The sequence below is a fragment of the Pongo abelii genome, chromosome 16 (genome assembly GCF_028885655.2).
Source record: "Pongo abelii isolate AG06213 chromosome 16, NHGRI_mPonAbe1-v2.0_pri, whole genome shotgun sequence".
In the NCBI taxonomy this organism is placed as follows: Eukaryota; Metazoa; Chordata; class Mammalia; order Primates; family Hominidae; genus Pongo; species Pongo abelii.
The window spans coordinates 75,580,140-75,597,513 of record NC_072001.2 but is presented as its reverse complement, the minus strand read 5'-3'; the positions used below and the strand labels follow the sequence as shown (position 1 = coordinate 75,597,513).

General features: G+C 44.9%; 1 protein-coding gene and 1 long non-coding RNA gene across 7 annotated transcripts in view; one reads left to right on the top strand and one right to left on the bottom strand.

The window, feature by feature from the left end:
- The window catches only part of HEXA (hexosaminidase subunit alpha), a 56,075-nt gene that overhangs the window by 9,970 nt on the left and 28,731 nt on the right, over positions 1-17,374 (top strand). For 5 of the 6 annotated variants that reach the window (XM_054531281.2, XM_054531283.2, XM_009249991.4 and 2 more), the window contains 7 exon segments: positions 9,784-9,876; positions 10,775-10,840; positions 12,663-12,709; positions 13,222-13,332; positions 15,155-15,256; positions 15,739-15,871; positions 17,129-17,309. In XM_054531281.2, coding sequence (XP_054387256.2) covers positions 9,784-9,876; positions 10,775-10,840; positions 12,663-12,709; positions 13,222-13,332; positions 15,155-15,256; positions 15,739-15,871; positions 17,129-17,309 — 733 coding nt within the window. 6 annotated transcript variants of the gene reach the window in all.
- LOC129050498 (uncharacterized) lies at positions 5,750-9,786 on the bottom strand. The gene is made up of 2 exons (XR_010137483.1): positions 9,061-9,786; positions 5,750-6,475 (listed from the first exon to the last, which is right to left on the bottom strand). It is a non-coding gene; the product is annotated as an uncharacterized LOC129050498 (long non-coding RNA).

Below are 17,374 nucleotides of genomic sequence, written 5' to 3'. Positions count from 1 at the left end.
TGAGCCTGGGAGGCGGAGATTGCAGTGAGCCGAGATCGCACCACTGCACCCCAGCCTGGGCAACAGAGGAGGACTCCATCTCAAAAAAAAAAAAAAAAAATTAAGTGAATAAAGAAGTGATCAGGAAGCTACAGAGTGTTGTAACAAGGAGAGCTGGAGATTTAACAGCTGGATGACATGAACCACAGAAGAAAAGTGTTTTATTACTTGGTGGTGGTGGAATGGATGACCCAGAAGCAGCCCCATATCTCAACCCTATGATATGGGAAGTGGCTGCCTCTCAGAGCATGTTGTAGGGGAAGTGGTGTGTGGTATTCCTGGGGAGAGCCAGGCTTCAGTTAGGGAGGAAGTAGAAGAGGCTGAGTAATTAAATAACTACACAACAAGATCTCAGAGGGTTTACAAGGTGAATGATATGTAGTACACAGGTGGTCTGGCGGAGAAGAGGAAGCAACATGTATAAGAATAGAAGTGCAGGACCAGAAGTGAGCAAAGGGGGTTATATATTGGGCAAAGTGACAAAATATGGTAGAGATATGACATGGGGGATTTCCCTGACAATAAGATTACCAAGAAAATAGATTCCAGAGACAAGCAAGCATGTGTATATATGTGGGAATTTAATACATGATCAAAGAAGTATTTCTGATCAAATGTGAAAAGATGTATTAGTCAATAAATACCTAAGGATGACTGGTTATCCAATTGGGAAAAAAATAAATCCTTACCTCATGTCAAACTCAAAAGTAAATTCCAGGTAGATTAAAGATCTGAAGATAAAAGACCATAGAAGTGTTAGAAATGAAGGAAACTATTATTATAATTTTAGGGGTAGAGGAGGCCTTTCTAAGTAAGCAAACAAAGAAACCATAAAGGAAAAGAGTCATAGCTTTGACTACATAAAAATTAAAGCAAAAGAAAGCATAAGGTTAAAAAATAAGGGATAAAATGAGGCAGATATTTGCAACAAGTCAATAAAAGAAAAGTAACTTTAAAAAGTAAAAAGAATGGCTGGGTGCGGTGGCTCACGCCTGTCGTCCCAGCACTTTGGGAGGCCAAGGTGGGCGGATCATGAGGTCAGGAGATCGAGACCATCCTGGCTAACATGGTGAAACCTCGTCTCTACTAAAAATAATAATAATAAAAAAAAATTAGCCGGGCACGGTGGCACGCGCCTGTGGTCCCAGCTACTCAGGAGGCTGAGGCAGGAGAATGGCATGAACCTGGGAGGCAGAGCTTGCAGTGAGCCGAGATCGTGCCATTGCACTCCAGCCTGGGTGACAGAGCGAGACTCCGTCTCAAAAAAAAGAGTAAAAAGAATTTGGCTAGTAAACACAAAGAAATGCTTGAGGCCAAGAGTTCAAGACCAGCCTGGGCAGCATAGTGAGACCCTGTCTCTTCAAAAAATAAAAATAAAAATTAGCCTGACATGCTGGTGCACGCCTGTAGTCTTAGCTGTTTGGGAGGCTGAGGCAGGCGGATCACTTGAGCCTAGGAGGTTGAGGCTGCAGTGAGTTATGATTGTGCCACTGCACTCCAGCCTGGGTGACAGAGCAAGACCCTGTCTCTAAAAAAAAAAAAAAAAATTAAATTAAAACTTAAAAAGAAATACAAATTGAAATGGAAACAATGTATATGTTTTTTTTAAATCCAGCTGGCGATAGTGAAAAAGAATTGAGATGGTCTAGTGTTGGAAAGATGTGGAGAGATGGGCCCATATATGTGGATTTGGGTGTAAGTCAGTACAGTAACTTGGAAGAAGAATTTGGCAGTATCAAAACCAAAACTTTTCTTATCTGTGGCCTAGCATTTCCACCTCTAAGAATTTATCCTACAGATATCTTTCACATTGCTTATATACGTATATATGAATATTTGTTTACTAGAGCATTGTTTATAATACTAAAAACTTAGAAACATTACCAAATGTCCACAAACAGAAGAGAAGTTAGATAAGTTAATGTATATCTCATCATTGGAATTATATTCAACATTTACAAGTAAGGATGTAGATCTATATATATTGACATTAACAGATCTACAGCTCATTTTGGTAAGGGGAAAAATGTTACAAACTAATAGTATTAGGATCTCATTTTTTTTTTCTGTTTTTGTTTTTTGTTTTTGGGTTTTTTTGAGACAGTCTCGCTCTGTCACCAAGGCTGGAGTGCAGTGGCATGATTGCTCGGCCCACTGCAGCTGCCACCTCCCAGGTTCAAGTGATTCTCCTGCCTTAGCCTCCCAAGTAGCTGGGATTACAGGCGCCTGCTACCACGCCCAGCTAATTTTTGTATTTTTAGTAGAGACAAGGTTTCACCATGTTGACCAGGCTGGGCTCGAACTCTTGAACTCAAGTGATCCACCTGCCTCAGCCTCCCAAAGTGCTGGGGTTACAGTTGTGAGCCACCTAGCCTGGGCCCATTTTTATTTTAAAAATTAATAAATTTATGTATTTACAAAAAAATTGGAAAATTGTGCAAAATGTTATAACTAAAGTTATCTCTTGAGATCTAGAATTTTAGGGAGATGCTCTCTTTCCAGTGGGGATAGGGTTGGGAGGGACAGATCAGTTTTAAAAGTAGGGGAAAATAGAAAATTTTTAACTACAACTTTTCCCAAAAAAAGTTGGGTGCAACTTTTACCCAAAAAATATGGGATGAATCCATTCAGGATTCATCTGTGGTCTGGAGAGAGTGATACTTCCAAGTAGGTATTAATAGTCTGTGGAGGGTGAAGAATCTTGGGACTTACAGGAGGAGGTACCATGATCTAGACTGAATTCAGCAGCACTAAGGAGAAGGCCCCAGCTCAGGGCAGTTGGCTTCACAGACTCCCACTTTACTGTGATAAGAAGTTTGACAAGGTTGGCCTTGACTTTTCTCCTAGCCACACCAATTCACTTCCCAGGCTTGGAATACCTTTTCTCCTCTTGGTAGCTTGGTGAACACCAATTCAGGGTTCAAGATCCTACTCAGAGATCCCCTTCAATGTCAAGCCTTCCACCTTTCCTGGACGTGGCTATTAAATCTACCATAGCCCTTATCACAATGTTTGTAATTATTGTTTGTGTTTCTCTCTCCTGCTAGACTGTGATCTCCTCAAGGGCAGGGACCAGGGCTTGTTTTTCTTTTTAACTGCCCCAGCACCTAGCACAGTGCCTGATGCACATTAAATGCTCAATATATCTTGGTTGGAATGAAGAAATGAGTGGGAAATGAGTGATATAATGGGCTTTTATTAGGCAGAATATGGGGGAGATGAAACCTGGATATGATGTGTATAAAGGTGGGAGGGGGAAGAGAACAAAGTGGGCATGGGAACAAACTTTGGTGCCAGCCTAGGAGGGTACCAGGGGATATGGGGGCAGAGTAGACATTAAAGAGTGGGAACGTGGCAAAGGCTGGGTTGCCTTTCTTAGTTTTCAATCCATAAGCAAAATCAAGTACCACTTTATAACCAAAACCAATGTGTTTTTTTCCCATAGTGCTAGGATTCTGTGAATCAAACACATTGATACGATGGAACTGTTTTGATTCAGGAGGGAACAGGGGTGGTAGAGGGAAAGGTTATTGTGCACTGAGGTAAAGATTGATAGTTTCCAGGTTACCCTAATAGTTATTAGTTACCCTAATACAGCAACGAGTTCTTCCTCTCAGAGAAGTAGAAAGACCTAAATCTTAGAATTTATGGATCCAGAGGTCTTCAGAGCAGTGTCTGAAAAGGCACTTTGCGTAAGTCTGGGTGTCTTCTTAGCATCGCCATCCCCAGTCTCAGGGTTTCAGAAATACTAGGTTTGAGGATATAAAAGTAATCTCTACATTAACTACTTGCTATTTATGCCTGATTATCACATAGCACAATCGTAACATTAAATATGCATTTTTTGAATTCCAACATCATTCATTTTTTCAGCAAACATGTACTGAATGACTGCTGTGTGTCAGGCACTGGGAATACAAAGACACTGAGATTGGTCCCTCCTGTTGAGGAACTCACAACCTAGGTGAGGAGACAGACAAATAAACAGCATATCTTAAGATAAGTGTTTTGAAAAATGTATGTATACATTGCTGCATGATCACATAGGAGGGTTTCTTAGGAAAGGGTGGGGGAATAACAGAAAAGTTTCCTAAAAGGAAAACAGAGCTGTTTCTTAATTAGGAGAGATGTGGAGGGAAGGCAAAGTTTGTTTCAATTGGAGGAAGCAATATGTGCAAAGAAAAATATGGAGAAAATATGGCATTTTCAGGGTTCTGTTAAGAGTTCATTGTTCATTGTGAGAGTTCCTGCACAGGAGCAGAAAAAGACAAGACGTTTTCTTATGATTACCCAGTGAATTCTGGACTTTATTCTGAAAGCTATGGGAGCCATTGAAAGATTTTAAGCAGAGACTGTCATGCTCTTATCTTCATATTCTAATATCTCTGAGGATAGTAGATTGACATGGGTATTCCTGGAGGCAGGGGAAGACCGCCTGGGAGATTTTTTGCATTCATCCAGGTGAGAAATTACAAGAGGCTGAATTAAGGCTTTGGCCCAGTGGGGCTGGGAAAATGGCGATGTGTTAAGAGATTATAAGGATTGTGTAATTGTAGGACTTTTTGAAAGTCTTTTTACTGTTGTAATCTCAGTGCTTAACACAATGTTTGAGATATCAGCCCGTCTGTAAATGTTATTTTGAGTTGATGAACTTGTGATCTACTCAGTTAGATGGAAGGTGTAGAAGAAGAAGATTTCTGGTGTAGGTAAATAGATGGGGCTGTTATCAAAGTGAGAGAGAGGATCAGCCAGGAGGAGGAATGAAGAGTTAGATTAGTTTTATGTTTAAGATTCAAGTGGCTTTTGAGACATTTGAGTGGAGGTGTATAAGTCTAGAGTTCCAGAAGAAGAGTTGGCTTGGAAAGACAGATTTGGGAGTCATTGGCCTGCTGTGGGAGTGAATGACATTGTCTAGGGAGAGTGTAAGTGAAGGGAAAAAGAGAAGTTTGGAGCCTTGGAGACCCTGGGTAACATTAGCACCTTGGGGTTGGTAAAGGAGAAGTAGAATGAAGAAGCATATTCAAGGCGTTAGAAGGAAAACCAAGAGAGCAATGTCCCCTAAGGTAAGGAAGTTTAGTTTCAAGAAGGTCAGGGATGTCCGATCCTGTCAAGAAGTCCCAGAAGGAGTGAGTGGTTTCTATTAGCTCTCTGACAGCAGGGATTTTTGTCTGTTTTGACCACTGCTGTATCCCCAGCACTTACAACACCCTGGCACATAGTAAGCATTCAGTAAATTACTGTTGAATGAATGAATGAATTGAAAAGAGTCCCTTGAATTTGGTTACAGAACCACAGGACTTTGGTGAAGCCATTTTGAGAGAAGTGGTGGTGAAGGAAGCCAGATTATAGTGGATTGAGGAATAGATAGGTTGTAAGGAAGCAGCTACAAAATACTAAGCATGACCAACATCATGAGCACATATGATGTACCAGGTACTGAGCTAAGCACTTTACATGTATTAACTCATTTAACCTTCCCAGCAGCCCAATTATATAGGTATTATGATCCCTATTTTACAGTTGAGGAAACTGCAGCTTAGAGAGGGTAAATAACTTGCCTAGAGAAGGCCTGCAGCTAGAAAGTGTTAGAACCAAGATTTGAATCCAGATCTGTTTTCCTTTGGAGTTCAGGTCCTTAGCTGCCCAGGCTGCATTTCCTCTAGGGAGTCTTTGTGGCAGGAAGGCAAAAGAAGGAGTGAGTGAGACCAGGAAGATTGCAAACATTTTAATGCTGATGAGAGTTGAAAGAAATAATTTGAAGGCTTTGGGAAAAGGGGAAATAATTTATACAAGAGGAGACTGAGAAGAGCTCCAGAGCACAGGTAAAAGGAAACCCCTTCCATCGAGGTGGAGGTCCAGGAGAGGGTACAGGCAGGTGTGTGTTGCAGATATTTTTGTCAGTGAGGAGAGGGGAAGAGGGTAGAGATAGTTGAAAGTTCTCTTCTGATTGTCTGCTGAGCATAAGGGAGGTGGTGATCAAGTAGACTTGAGGAAGGTGTAGAGAATAGAATGAAGCAATGATGGAGATAGAAGATTTTCAGGGTAGCATCAAGGGCCCAGCCAAGATGGAGACCATGATTTTGCAGTGGTCCAATCCTGCTGTTTTGTGATTTTTCTCCCTTCCCTCCAGTAGGGTACAGTAGCCAGGGTCAGGGGCACAGCAGGCAGATGTTAGAATGATCCAGGGTTGAAAGTTTTGCCCATTGGTTGTGACAGAAGAAAAGAGACAGATCGTTGAGAGTATTGGCTAGATTGCGTTTGAGGTGATGGATCACTACATGTAGGCCAGCAGGGAAGGAAGCAAGGATGAGAGAAGACTGAGAACAGAAGGCAAATAGAGGGGTCATAGTACTGGAGTCTGGAGAAGGTTCAACAGTAGGACTTTGGTGATAGGAGCATCCTTGTTCTGAGAATTCCATGTCCAGAGATGACCTGTCTGTGATGAATAAGACAAAATTACTCTACAAGGTACTACAGGGGTAGAAAACTACCAGTGATGTTTATCTCTTTACTGAGGGGACTAAGGAAGGGTGCCAAAGATACTTTTATTTTTTTATTGTAAATATTTTCTACTGTTTGGTAGTACTGTTTGATTTTTTTTTTTTAACTTGTATGTACTACTCTTTTTTTTTTTTTTTTTTGAAACAGTCTCACTCTGTTGCCCAGGCTGGAGTGCAGTGGTTCAGTCTCTGCTCACTGTAGCCTCCGTCTCTTGGGTTCAAGTGATTCTCCTGCCTCAGCCTCCTGAGTAGCTGGGATTACAGGGCCCACCACCATGACCAGCTAATTTGTTTGTATTTTTAGTAGAGACGGGGTCTCACCGTGTTGGCCAGGCTGGTCTCTTAACTCCTGACCTTAAGTGATCCGCCTGCCTCAGCCTCCCAAAATGCTGAGATTATGGACCTGAGCCACCTCACCAGGCCTATACAACTGTTTTGATTTAAAAAAAAAGATACAAAGTTTTCAGTGAACCCAAAGAGAAGAGTAGGTTTATATGAAAGCAGGGAGATGAGTGAGCTGCAGAGGTAGGAGGCTGTGGTCCTGGAATGGGACCCTGGAGTGTATTATCTGTCTGTGGAATCACAAGGTCTTAGATCTGAAGAGGAGTAGCTGGAATCTGGTCCCACCCTGCCATTGTTTACAGGGAAGGAAATGGGAGCCCTGAGACTTACTCAGCTTGGCAGCAGCAAAACCAGAACCAGAAGCAACCTGTCCTGATTTCCCAGCCCTCTGGTCTGTTTTTCATGCTACCTTCTAAGCCCTGGAGGCTTCTCAATTTCCTGCTGTTCCAGCTGGACTCATGGCACATGTGCTCATGACATTGCTGGCTGATGGGGCTGTTTGCCGTACTGTGCTTCCCACACGTTGGTGCTTCTCAGTGTTCAGGGTGTGGGCGGGTGTGTGTAGAGGTGGCTGTACTACTGTCCCCTCCCTATTTCCTGCCCTCTTCATAGCCAGGCAAAGTAGCAACTTGGAGGCGGAAAACCACAGTGGTGATACCCTATTTACATCCTTTGCAATGACCTAGTGTCCCTCCTGTTTTGCCAGCTCTCGTGTTGCTGCCTCCCCCAAACATCCCTCTCATAATTTGTTTAAACAGCAGCCATGCCCCTGTATCTACTTCTTTCAGCCCAAACCCAGATGAGTCACTGAGAGAACTTCGGACAGGGATTCTTCACCATGAGATTGATGGCAGGGAGTGGAAGAATTGTAATTCTGGAGAAACAGCCCTTAAATTACGGGCATTGTTCTGGGGAAAAAAGTGCTTTCCTATTCAGCAGATCTGCAAAGGCGTCTGTGACTCTCCAAAAGACTACAGATTTAGGGAGTACAGTGCAGGTGTGTTTTAGAAAAATAAATTTTTTAAAAATTGAAAGATTAGGTATTTTTCTGTCTTCCAAGTAATAGTTCAGATAAACCTGGTGTTTGTGCGGCCTCTCTTGTTTTGTCATGAGGTCAGCGAGCCATGGTAGTTGCATGTGGATTAGTTGTGATTTCTCCTTATGTGGCAGGCTGAGCCCCAGAGGATTAGAACTAAAGCTCAGGACTTCGGCTGTCTTTTGGATGGCTGCCTGGGTAGATATGCAGATGAGCTCTCCGCACAACGATATTGGGGCTCCATGATGTGTGGGGTTGGGAGTGGGGACAAGAAGTCAGAGGATGGGGTATAGTTTTTCCTCACCCTTGCTCCTAGGTTAAGTCCTCATTGGTCTCCCTGTAGAGTCTCCTGTGGAGATGGGTTTGTAGCCTGTCTGCTTGGATGGCCCTACAGATTGGATGCCTTGAGTGTGGTCTTTGCCTTGAAGGTTTGCTTGTCCTTTTGTGTTGTAACAATGTAGTTTTAGGGTTCAAGTATGGAGTTGTGAATTGACCTGGACCAGAGTTGCCTCAGATTCCCTCCTCTTTGCAGAATGTAGGCAGGTATTGGTGTGGGGATCCAGGGTATTTACTGGTAAGGGAAAGAATGTGTTTGTTCATGATGGTAGGAAAGGCCCCCTTATTGGCTTGCTTCTTGGCAGACCTAAGAGCTGAGATACAGCCATGTGGTAGTGCTCAAGAGGTCTGAGCAGACTTCCTTGAGATGATCGGAGCGATTGGATTCCCTCTGCCTGCACATGGGTAACATTTGAGATTCCAGTTTGGTTCTGAATTCTCTCTCATTGCCTTCTGCCAGGCCACCCTATCCCTGACATTGTTAGTGCCATAAGAAGTCATGGATGTTGTGATGCCGGTGGGATGAATATGGCTCCAGGAAAGAATAGAATAGAGAGGGGTTCATTAAGTTAAGGCTTGGGGCTATAACATCAGAGCCACCCTGAAAATCACAGGGAAGAACCAGCAGGAGGGTGAGAAGAGACAGTGTATTCATATTTTGGCTTTGGCATTTTTTCTGCATAGACAAGGGCCTGTAAAGCTATATTAGATACTATGTGGGTTCAACCCTCCACTGTTAGGGTAAAATCTACCTTGGATAGAGAACCTGTTTGGGAAGAAGAAGCAAGATGGGCGGGTGACCCTGACCTTCTCTGAGGTATCAGTTGCATCATCTCAGGCCTCCTCTGCCTGATCCTTCTGTCATCTGCTCCATTAGCTCCTAGGCTTTTGCAAAACTGGAAACCCTTCATCTGTAGCCCTCAAGAGCAGTACTACTTAATATGTCAATCTGCAATGAGATAAGAAGCATATTTACCAGAATGTAAGACTGATCTCTTCATCAAGAAAATCTTGTATGAAAAAATGTTAGAACTAGACAGTGTGTTTACTCTGACATGATTGATTTACATTCAGGCTTCATGTAAGTTTTCTATATAGTGACCAGCCAGTAACACAGTTTGCAGATTGGCAGCTAATCTGCAGACTGTACTTGGAATAGCAATGCTCTAGAGCTGCCTGTCATTCAGAAGCAGTTGTTGAGGTCGTGGAATTGTTTGTTTGTTTGGTACAGGCCAAGGGCAGCCAGAAATATAGAGCTGTCACCCAGAGCATTCAGAAGAGCTGGTTAAGAAGAGCTGTCACCCAGAGCATTCAGACATGGGTCAGGGCAGCTACTGAGGAAAAGAGGGGCACAACGAGAATTTAACAGCTGAACAGATGATCAGGCAGTGCCTATGCCAAGGGTAGATGCCATGTCCTCCCTTTCCTTTACCACAGGCATGTGAGCTGAGGGACTAGAGCTAGGGTCTTGGTTTTGCCTGTTGCTTCTAATGGCAAGTTGGCCGCACCAAGCTTACCCTGTCTTCCCAGGAAAACGGCATACACTGGAGAAGAATGTGTTGGTTGTCTCTGTAGTCACACCTGGATGTAACCAGCTTCCTACTTTGGAGTCGGTGGAGAATTGTAAGTACCATCCTGTTCCCTGTCTTAGAAGAGCAAACACTTGTCTGAAGCTGTAACTCTGGATGGCCTGGCCTAAACTGCTGATGCTCGGCCTGGAGTCCCCCTTGACCATGGGGACCGAGGGTCACCAAGTGCTGAGAGTCATGGAAGATAAGTTTTTCCTATGCAGAAACTTAACCAGTGCTAAAGGTTGGCTGTGGAACATCACACTGGCTCTTCACTGAGTCCCACAGGACACCTACCTGGTGGACTGGATACATTTCTATTTTAGGAAAGTGTATACTTTGCTAGTTTTCTCTAATAGACCCTACACTGGGGAAAGAAGGGGTTCTGGTCACTTATACTGAGATGAAGTTAAGTCATTAGTCCAGTGACTGCCTCCTGTCTTCCCTGAGCAGCATTTGGGGACTTCTCAGTCTCCAAAGTGAACAGTTGAGTTTGGCTCCTTCCTCACATTCTTGGAGGAAGTAGCTGAAGCATAGGGGAAGGGGAAAGGAGGGTGATTACAAAGGCGTTGGGAGCATCGCGTGCTGCACTCATCCCTGCAGGCATCCCTGTTCCCTTTGCCAGGAGAAGACTTCTTTCATCTTTCTGCTGTGGAAACTGACCTATGAGGTAGGTGGTGCTTTGTACAGAACTCCACTCCAGCCTGACTCTTGCTGTACATCATCATCCAGGGTCTACAGAGTCACTGTGGTGACCACCCTCCCACTCTGGCCCCAGACCAGGCCATCCTACAGCTGTCTTGCTCTGGGGACATCTCCTCATTGAAAGATTTTTTAAAATATATGGTCTTACTGGTTTTTTTTTAATCCAACAATTTATATAGAATATCTGGTCTATAATCTGAGAATAGAAAACCTTAACCAACTAAATGAGTTCATTTCTATCATTTCAGATACCCTGACCATAAATGATGACCAGTGTTTACTCCTCTCTGAGACTGTCTGGGGAGCTCTCCGAGGTAACAAATTGGGGCTGATTAAAAGAGAGAGAGAAAGGATGATGTGGGAAGGTTGGTGTTGGTGGAGTGCAGTGTCCCAGTCCCTGCTCACTGCAACCTCTGCCTCCTAGGCTCAAGCAATCTTCCCTCTTTAGCCTCCCAAGTAGCTGGGATTACAGGTGCCTGCCACCATGCCCAGCTAATTCTTGTATTTTTAGTAGAGATGGGATTTCACCATATTGCCCAGGCCAGTCTTGAACTCCTGAGTTCAAGTGATCCACCCATCTCGGCCTCCCAAAGTTCTGGGATTACATGTGTGTGCCACCACGCCCAGCCAGGAAGCTTTTTTTATGGGAACAATTGGCATGTTTTCCCGTCTCTGTGGAGCTGTCCCTGGAAGTTGACAGGTTTTACCCTGTGCAGCATCAGCAACTGCTGCTGCCCTGGTCCGGGGCTCTGGGAAGCAGTGGGAGAGTCTGCGGGCTGATGCTGTAGGTGCCAGCAGGGGACAGGTAGCTGGCGGGCAGGGGGAATGATGCTACCACAGACACTGCCTGTCCAGCTCTTGCTAAAGACATGTAATTGGAAAGGTTTTTTTAAAAGGAAAACTATAACGAAAGAAATAGATACATGCAAAAAAAAGATAAATAGTAGTGAAATATTTAGAACTACATTATTTCTGGAGAAAATGAGTTTACTGGCTAAACTATTGGCCCTTGTCCTTCTTCTGGGTTTACTGAGAAGGTATTTGGTGCCTAGATACAGACTTAGCCAAGTATCTGTCCCACTTTTGGTAAACCCTCTGCTGGTGAATGATGAGGGAAACTCTCTCGGAATTTCACACCTTGCTTTAGTTTGTCTTCATTCCCTTGCCCCACTTCTATGCTTGGAGCAACAGCATGCTGCCTCCCCTTCCTGCCCTCTTGTACCTTTCATGCAGGTGCTGATGGTGAATCAGGCTAGAGGTAAGGGAGCACCTGGAACTCCAGAATGCTGGGTGTCAGAGTCAGAGTGGGGAGAAGCCGAAACAGTACACTAGCAGTCTGCTCAAATCAGGTGCTGAGTGACTGCTGAGGTCTCATGGATTCTTTCACTTTGAAACTGGGGACTCTGATAATTTTCATGGGGCTTCTGCAGGGTTTCCAGAAGAGGGGCCCCAGCTTTTGAGAACATACAATGCTCTGGATTCAACACACCTGTGTGTGGGCCTTGCTAGACTCTAGGAGACAGTGTCAGTGGACTAGGGGAGTCCTTCTGGGGCAGTTGCTGTCCACCACACCTCAGCTCCCTATAGCTGGGTCTCTTCTCAGTCTCTGAAGAGGAAGAGTGGATGATTTTTTTTTATCTTCTAGGTCCAGCCATGAACCCAGACTCCTTGGAAACCCAAGCTTATGATCACTTTCTCACAATTTATTCTGGGACCCCTTTTCTCAGCTCTCTTAGCTCCTGATACGGGTTATCCATGAAAAGCCCAACTCTTGCAGGCTGACTTGTCTCTGTGTCTGTCCTCATGAGTATATGTCTTGGCCTCTCTTCTCAATATTCTTGTCAAGGCACAGGAAATATAGATAAGAGGTATGTGGATTTTGAAGGTTAGTATGTTGTAAGGAGGGGCACTAAAACCCTTACTCTGACATCTCCCAAAATGAAATACAGAAGTAAAGATGGATACTGGCTTCCTAATATCCCCTTTTCATCAGCGTTAAAAATCGTCAAGCCTACACTACATCCATTTTCACTGTGTACCCAAACGTTATGCTCTGCTACATTGAGAACCTTCCAAATAGAGACATCTCTTTTTCCACTCCCTGAGTCTTTACTCTGCCTCTCTACTTCTTCCTAGGTCTGGAGACTTTTAGCCAGCTTGTTTGGAAATCTGCTGAGGGCACAGTAAGTGTGGACCCTCAAAAAGGGCTCCTTTTTCATCTCTGGGGTTGGATCCCAATGTTGAGAATCCTAGAAAAGTCTTGTTTTGCCATAGGATCCTGGTGGCTTGAGATAGCCCCAGTAGAAATGGAAGAGGAGATGTGAGTGGAAAACTGGTTTGGTAGATTTGGTCTGTTTGGAATCACTGTAATTTGGTCCCCCTGAGTCATCATTTAGTAATGAGCTTGAGGCCACACTGCTTTGAAGAAAATAAACTATGTTAACAGGAAAATCCAGAATTTGTAGGCTGAATGGTGTATGGGACAGTTGTATTAGGCTGGCGTTGGGCAATTGTTCTCTGGGAAGGTGGCTGCTTATGGTCATTTATAGAGGTGGAGAGCATTTGGGGAGAGAGTGACCCTGAGAACAGTCACAGATTGGCTTTTTAAGAATCCTGGGAGAGTTGTCTTCATCTCCTTGTGCCCCCGTAGTAAGCTTCCTTTGAATCTGACATGTTCAATGTTTGTTCTGCACAGTTCTTTATCAACAAGACTGAGATCGAGGACTTTCCCCGCTTTCCTCACCGGGGCTTGCTGTTGGATACATCTCGCCATTACCTGCCACTCTCTAGCATCCTGGACACTCTGGTAACCAGGCCTTAAGGCCTTTTTCACACTTAAGAGTTCTGGGGTGATGGAGCAACGGACAGACCAAGTTCCAAATTCTTAAAGAGTTAGAGTGACAATGTATGGACTGGGTGTGGTGGCTTACGCCTGTAATCCCAACACTTTGGGAGGCCGAGGTGGGCGGTTCACCTGAGGTCAGAAGTTCAAGGCCAGCCTGGCCAACATAGTGAAACCCTGTCTCTACTAAAAATACAAAAATTAGCTGGGCATGGTGGTGCATGCTTGTAATCCCAGCTACCTGGGAGGCTGAGGCAGGAGAATCGCTTGAACCAGGGAGGCAGAGGTTGCAGTGGGTGGAGAGCGTGCCACTGCACTCCAGCCTGGGTGAAAGAGTGAGACGCCGTCTCAAAAAAAAAAAAAAAAGAGATTGTATGTAACTCTATGAGCTCCTGGGAAAAATGTAGAAGATGAGCTGCTCCAAGACTCAAAAAATAACAAAGAGTGACTTAAATCTACCTTACAGGCTACTGTAGATCAATGTTCAGGCTGTTTCCAGGGATACAGATGTTTAGTGGAATTGGCTTCATTGGCAGAGCTAACTGTATTTGTTTTTGAGACAGCGTCTCAATTTTTTTTTTTTTTTTTTTTTTTTTTTGTATTTTTTGTAGAGCTGGGGTTTCATCATGTTGCCCAGGGCTGGTCTTGAACTCCTGGGCTCAAGCAATCTGCCCACCTTGGCCTCCCAGAGTGGTGGGATTACAGGCATGAGTCACTACACCTGGCCGGCAGAGCTAACTTTAGTTAGAACAAGGTCATAGGAGAGAGACGTTCAAAGCCTTACCTCGGGGCCGGGTGCAGTGGCTCACACCTATAATCCTAGCACTCTGGGAGGCCAAGGCGGGTGGATTGCCCAAGCTCAGGAGTTCGAGACTAACCTGGCCAAGATGGTGAAACCCCATCTCTACTGAAAATACAAAAGATTAGCCAGGCGTGATGGTGCAAACCTGTAGTCCCAGCTACTCAGGAGTCTGTGGTGGGAGAATCACCTGAGCCTGGGGAGATCAAGGATGCGTGAACTGTGATTGCACCACTGCACTCCAGCCTGGACAACAGAGACCCTGTCTCAAAAATAAATACATAAATAAATAAGGAAGGAAGGAAGGAGGCTGAGGCATGAGAAGCACTTGAACCTGGGAGGTGGAGGTTGCAGTGAGCTGAGATTGTGCCACTGCACTCCAGCCTGGGCGACAACAGCAAGACTCTGTCTCAAAAAAAAAAAAAAAAAAAAAAGCCTTACCTGAGGAAGTTCCTAACTCTCTTGAGTTTAATGTGCAGTCTTATCTGACAGTTCCCGTGTCTGCCTTTTCCTTTGCTCCTGTGATGGAACCAAAGGAGGCGACACATCTGCCAGCCTTGGCTACTGAGATTATGAGTTAAGAGGCTACTAAGTTCCCAGGAGGTCTCACAGTTGGGCTTAACATCAGTCAGACAACCCAACACAAATGGCAAGAGGAAGTGTTGATCTTCAGGCTTTTGGAAGATTCCAGGCTACCACAGTAGCTGCAGCCCTCCTCTTAATGTGGCCAGAATTTATTTCAAAAAGAGGAAAGACCACTTCTATCATCCATCTTTGGATGTGTCTCAAGTGTGCTGGGCCTTCCCTCCATGCCATCCCTCCCTGATGGGAAAGTTTGATAGACCCCATAAACACTTAATTGAGAGCTGAGGCAGGTCAAGCCTGTAGGGGTGTGTGGAGCGGCCTGAGAGCCTGCCCAACATCGCACGTTTGAGGCTGAAACCGGAGAGACTGTGATGGGTTCACAGTGTGCACTTTAACCTACAGGATGTCATGGCGTACAATAAATTGAACGTGTTCCACTGGCATCTGGTAGATGATCCTTCCTTCCCATATGAGAGCTTCACTTTTCCAGAGCTCATGAGAAAGGTATGTCCCCATTTCACTCAGACCAAGTTTATGGGTCAATGTCTGAATCTGGCAGTGGCCCTGCTGGCAAGAACAGGGTCTGTCATCCTAACCAGCCAGTTTTAGACCAATATAGGGGAAGGACACTGGATTTGGAGTCAGGAGACTTGAGTTCAAGTCCAAAACTTTGCCGATAATTTGCCTTGTGACCTTCAGGAGAGAATCTCTTCTGGCCTTATTCCCTTTTTAAGTATTTATATTCTGTTAAATGGACATAATATTAACACCTACCATGATTATCTCACTGGCATTATGATACTCAGATAAAACAGATGTGATAACTTCTGGGAAATTATGATCAAGTTTTTTGAAGATAGTCCCTGACACCAAAGGGCTATGGGCAGGTTTTCTGATATCTGGGGAGTCTTGTGGGCATTTTGAGTATCTTCTACTCTGCTAGCTTTCAGGAAATGTGAACCTGAAGGGTGTCTTGTGCCTTTCAGGGGTCCTACAACCCTGTCACCCACATCTACACAGCACAGGATGTGAAGGAGGTCATTGAATACGCACGGCTCCGGGGTATCCGTGTGCTTGCAGAGTTTGACACTCCTGGCCACACTTTGTCCTGGGGACCAGGTAAGAATGATGTCTGGGACCAGAGGGACTCTGCTTATTATGCTCAGAGTGAAGCTTCAGGGCACTGGCTCATGGAAGTGGCATATCACAGCCTTGGTCCTTGGAAGAATGTTTTCCATCGACTTCTTCCACCTGGGAATTTAGATAAGAAGAACTCACTTTGGACAATGGAGGCTGCTTCTTACTATTAAAATATGTACTGTTAGATTATGTAAGGGCACATTTTTCTCAGATGCCGTTGCAGGTAGTTGTGCCTAGAGTGGATGCTGAGGAATCTGACCACCAGGGTAGAATCTGAAAGAAAGAAGCCCAAGGGCAGCCTGCAGAGGTCAGAGTCAGTCACTACCCCTGCTCCCTTTCTTCTGTATGCCCTCAGCCCTCCAGTGTGAGCCCCCAACACAGGTTAAATGACGGTTTAAAAGGGCTACTGGCCTGATAGAAAACTGAAGATACTGGCCGGGCGTGGTGGCTCACGTCTGTAATGCCACCACTTTTGGAGGCCAAGGCGGGTGGATCACCTGAGGTCAGGAGTTCAAGACCAGCCTGGCCAATATGGTGAAACTCCATCTCTACTAAAAATACAAAAATTAGCCAGGCGTGGTGGCAGGTGCCTGTAATCCCAGCTACTCGGGAGGCTGAGGCAGGAGAATCGCTTGAACCCAGGAGGCAGAGGTTGCGGTGAGCCAAGATCATGCCACTGTACTCCAGCCTGGGTGACAGAGCAAGACTCTGTCTCAAAAACAAACAACAACAACAACAAAAAACCCTAAAGATGTCTTGTGACCTCAGCGTCAGGAACTAGTCTCTGGGCCAGGGGAGATACCCCTTAGGAAATGTGAAAAGATTCTGGGTGATGGTTGACCCCACCTACAGAAGGAGATAGAGAAGAAAGATTTTGCCAGTTTGGCTGGATTAGGCTCGCTCTCTGCCTAAAGGCCTGTGAGGAGAGCAGCCTTGGGAGCAAGGGTGGTGCCTGCTAGAAGCAATGTGTCCAGGCAAGAGTGTGTGCACTGACGGTTGTCTAGCTGGAACTCAGCCTCTGCCTGTCTATGATTGTGGATATATTTGTATCTTTTTACTGTGACTAAATGGTGGTGACTACCAGTGTCTGTAAGTGCCCGGGTGTGCCTACCTAAATGTGTGTGATGTTTATGAATACACTTGTCTTGCTTTGTGTGACTCGTGTCCTTATGTGTAGGACTGTGCATGGGGGTTTATGTATTTGTGACACTCATATGGGGTTTTCTCTTGGCTTAGGTATCCCTGGATTACTGACTCCTTGCTACTCTGGGTCTGAGCCCTCTGGCACCTTTGGACCAGTGAATCCCAGTCTCAACAATACCTATGAGTTCATGAGCACATTCTTCTTAGAAGTCAGCTCTGTCTTCCCAGATTTTTATCTTCATCTTGGAGGAGATGAGGTTGATTTCACCTGCTGGTATGAGCCCTTTGATCTTCCCATTGTGGCCTGATCAGTTGCTTACTCAGAATAGAGGTTAGCAC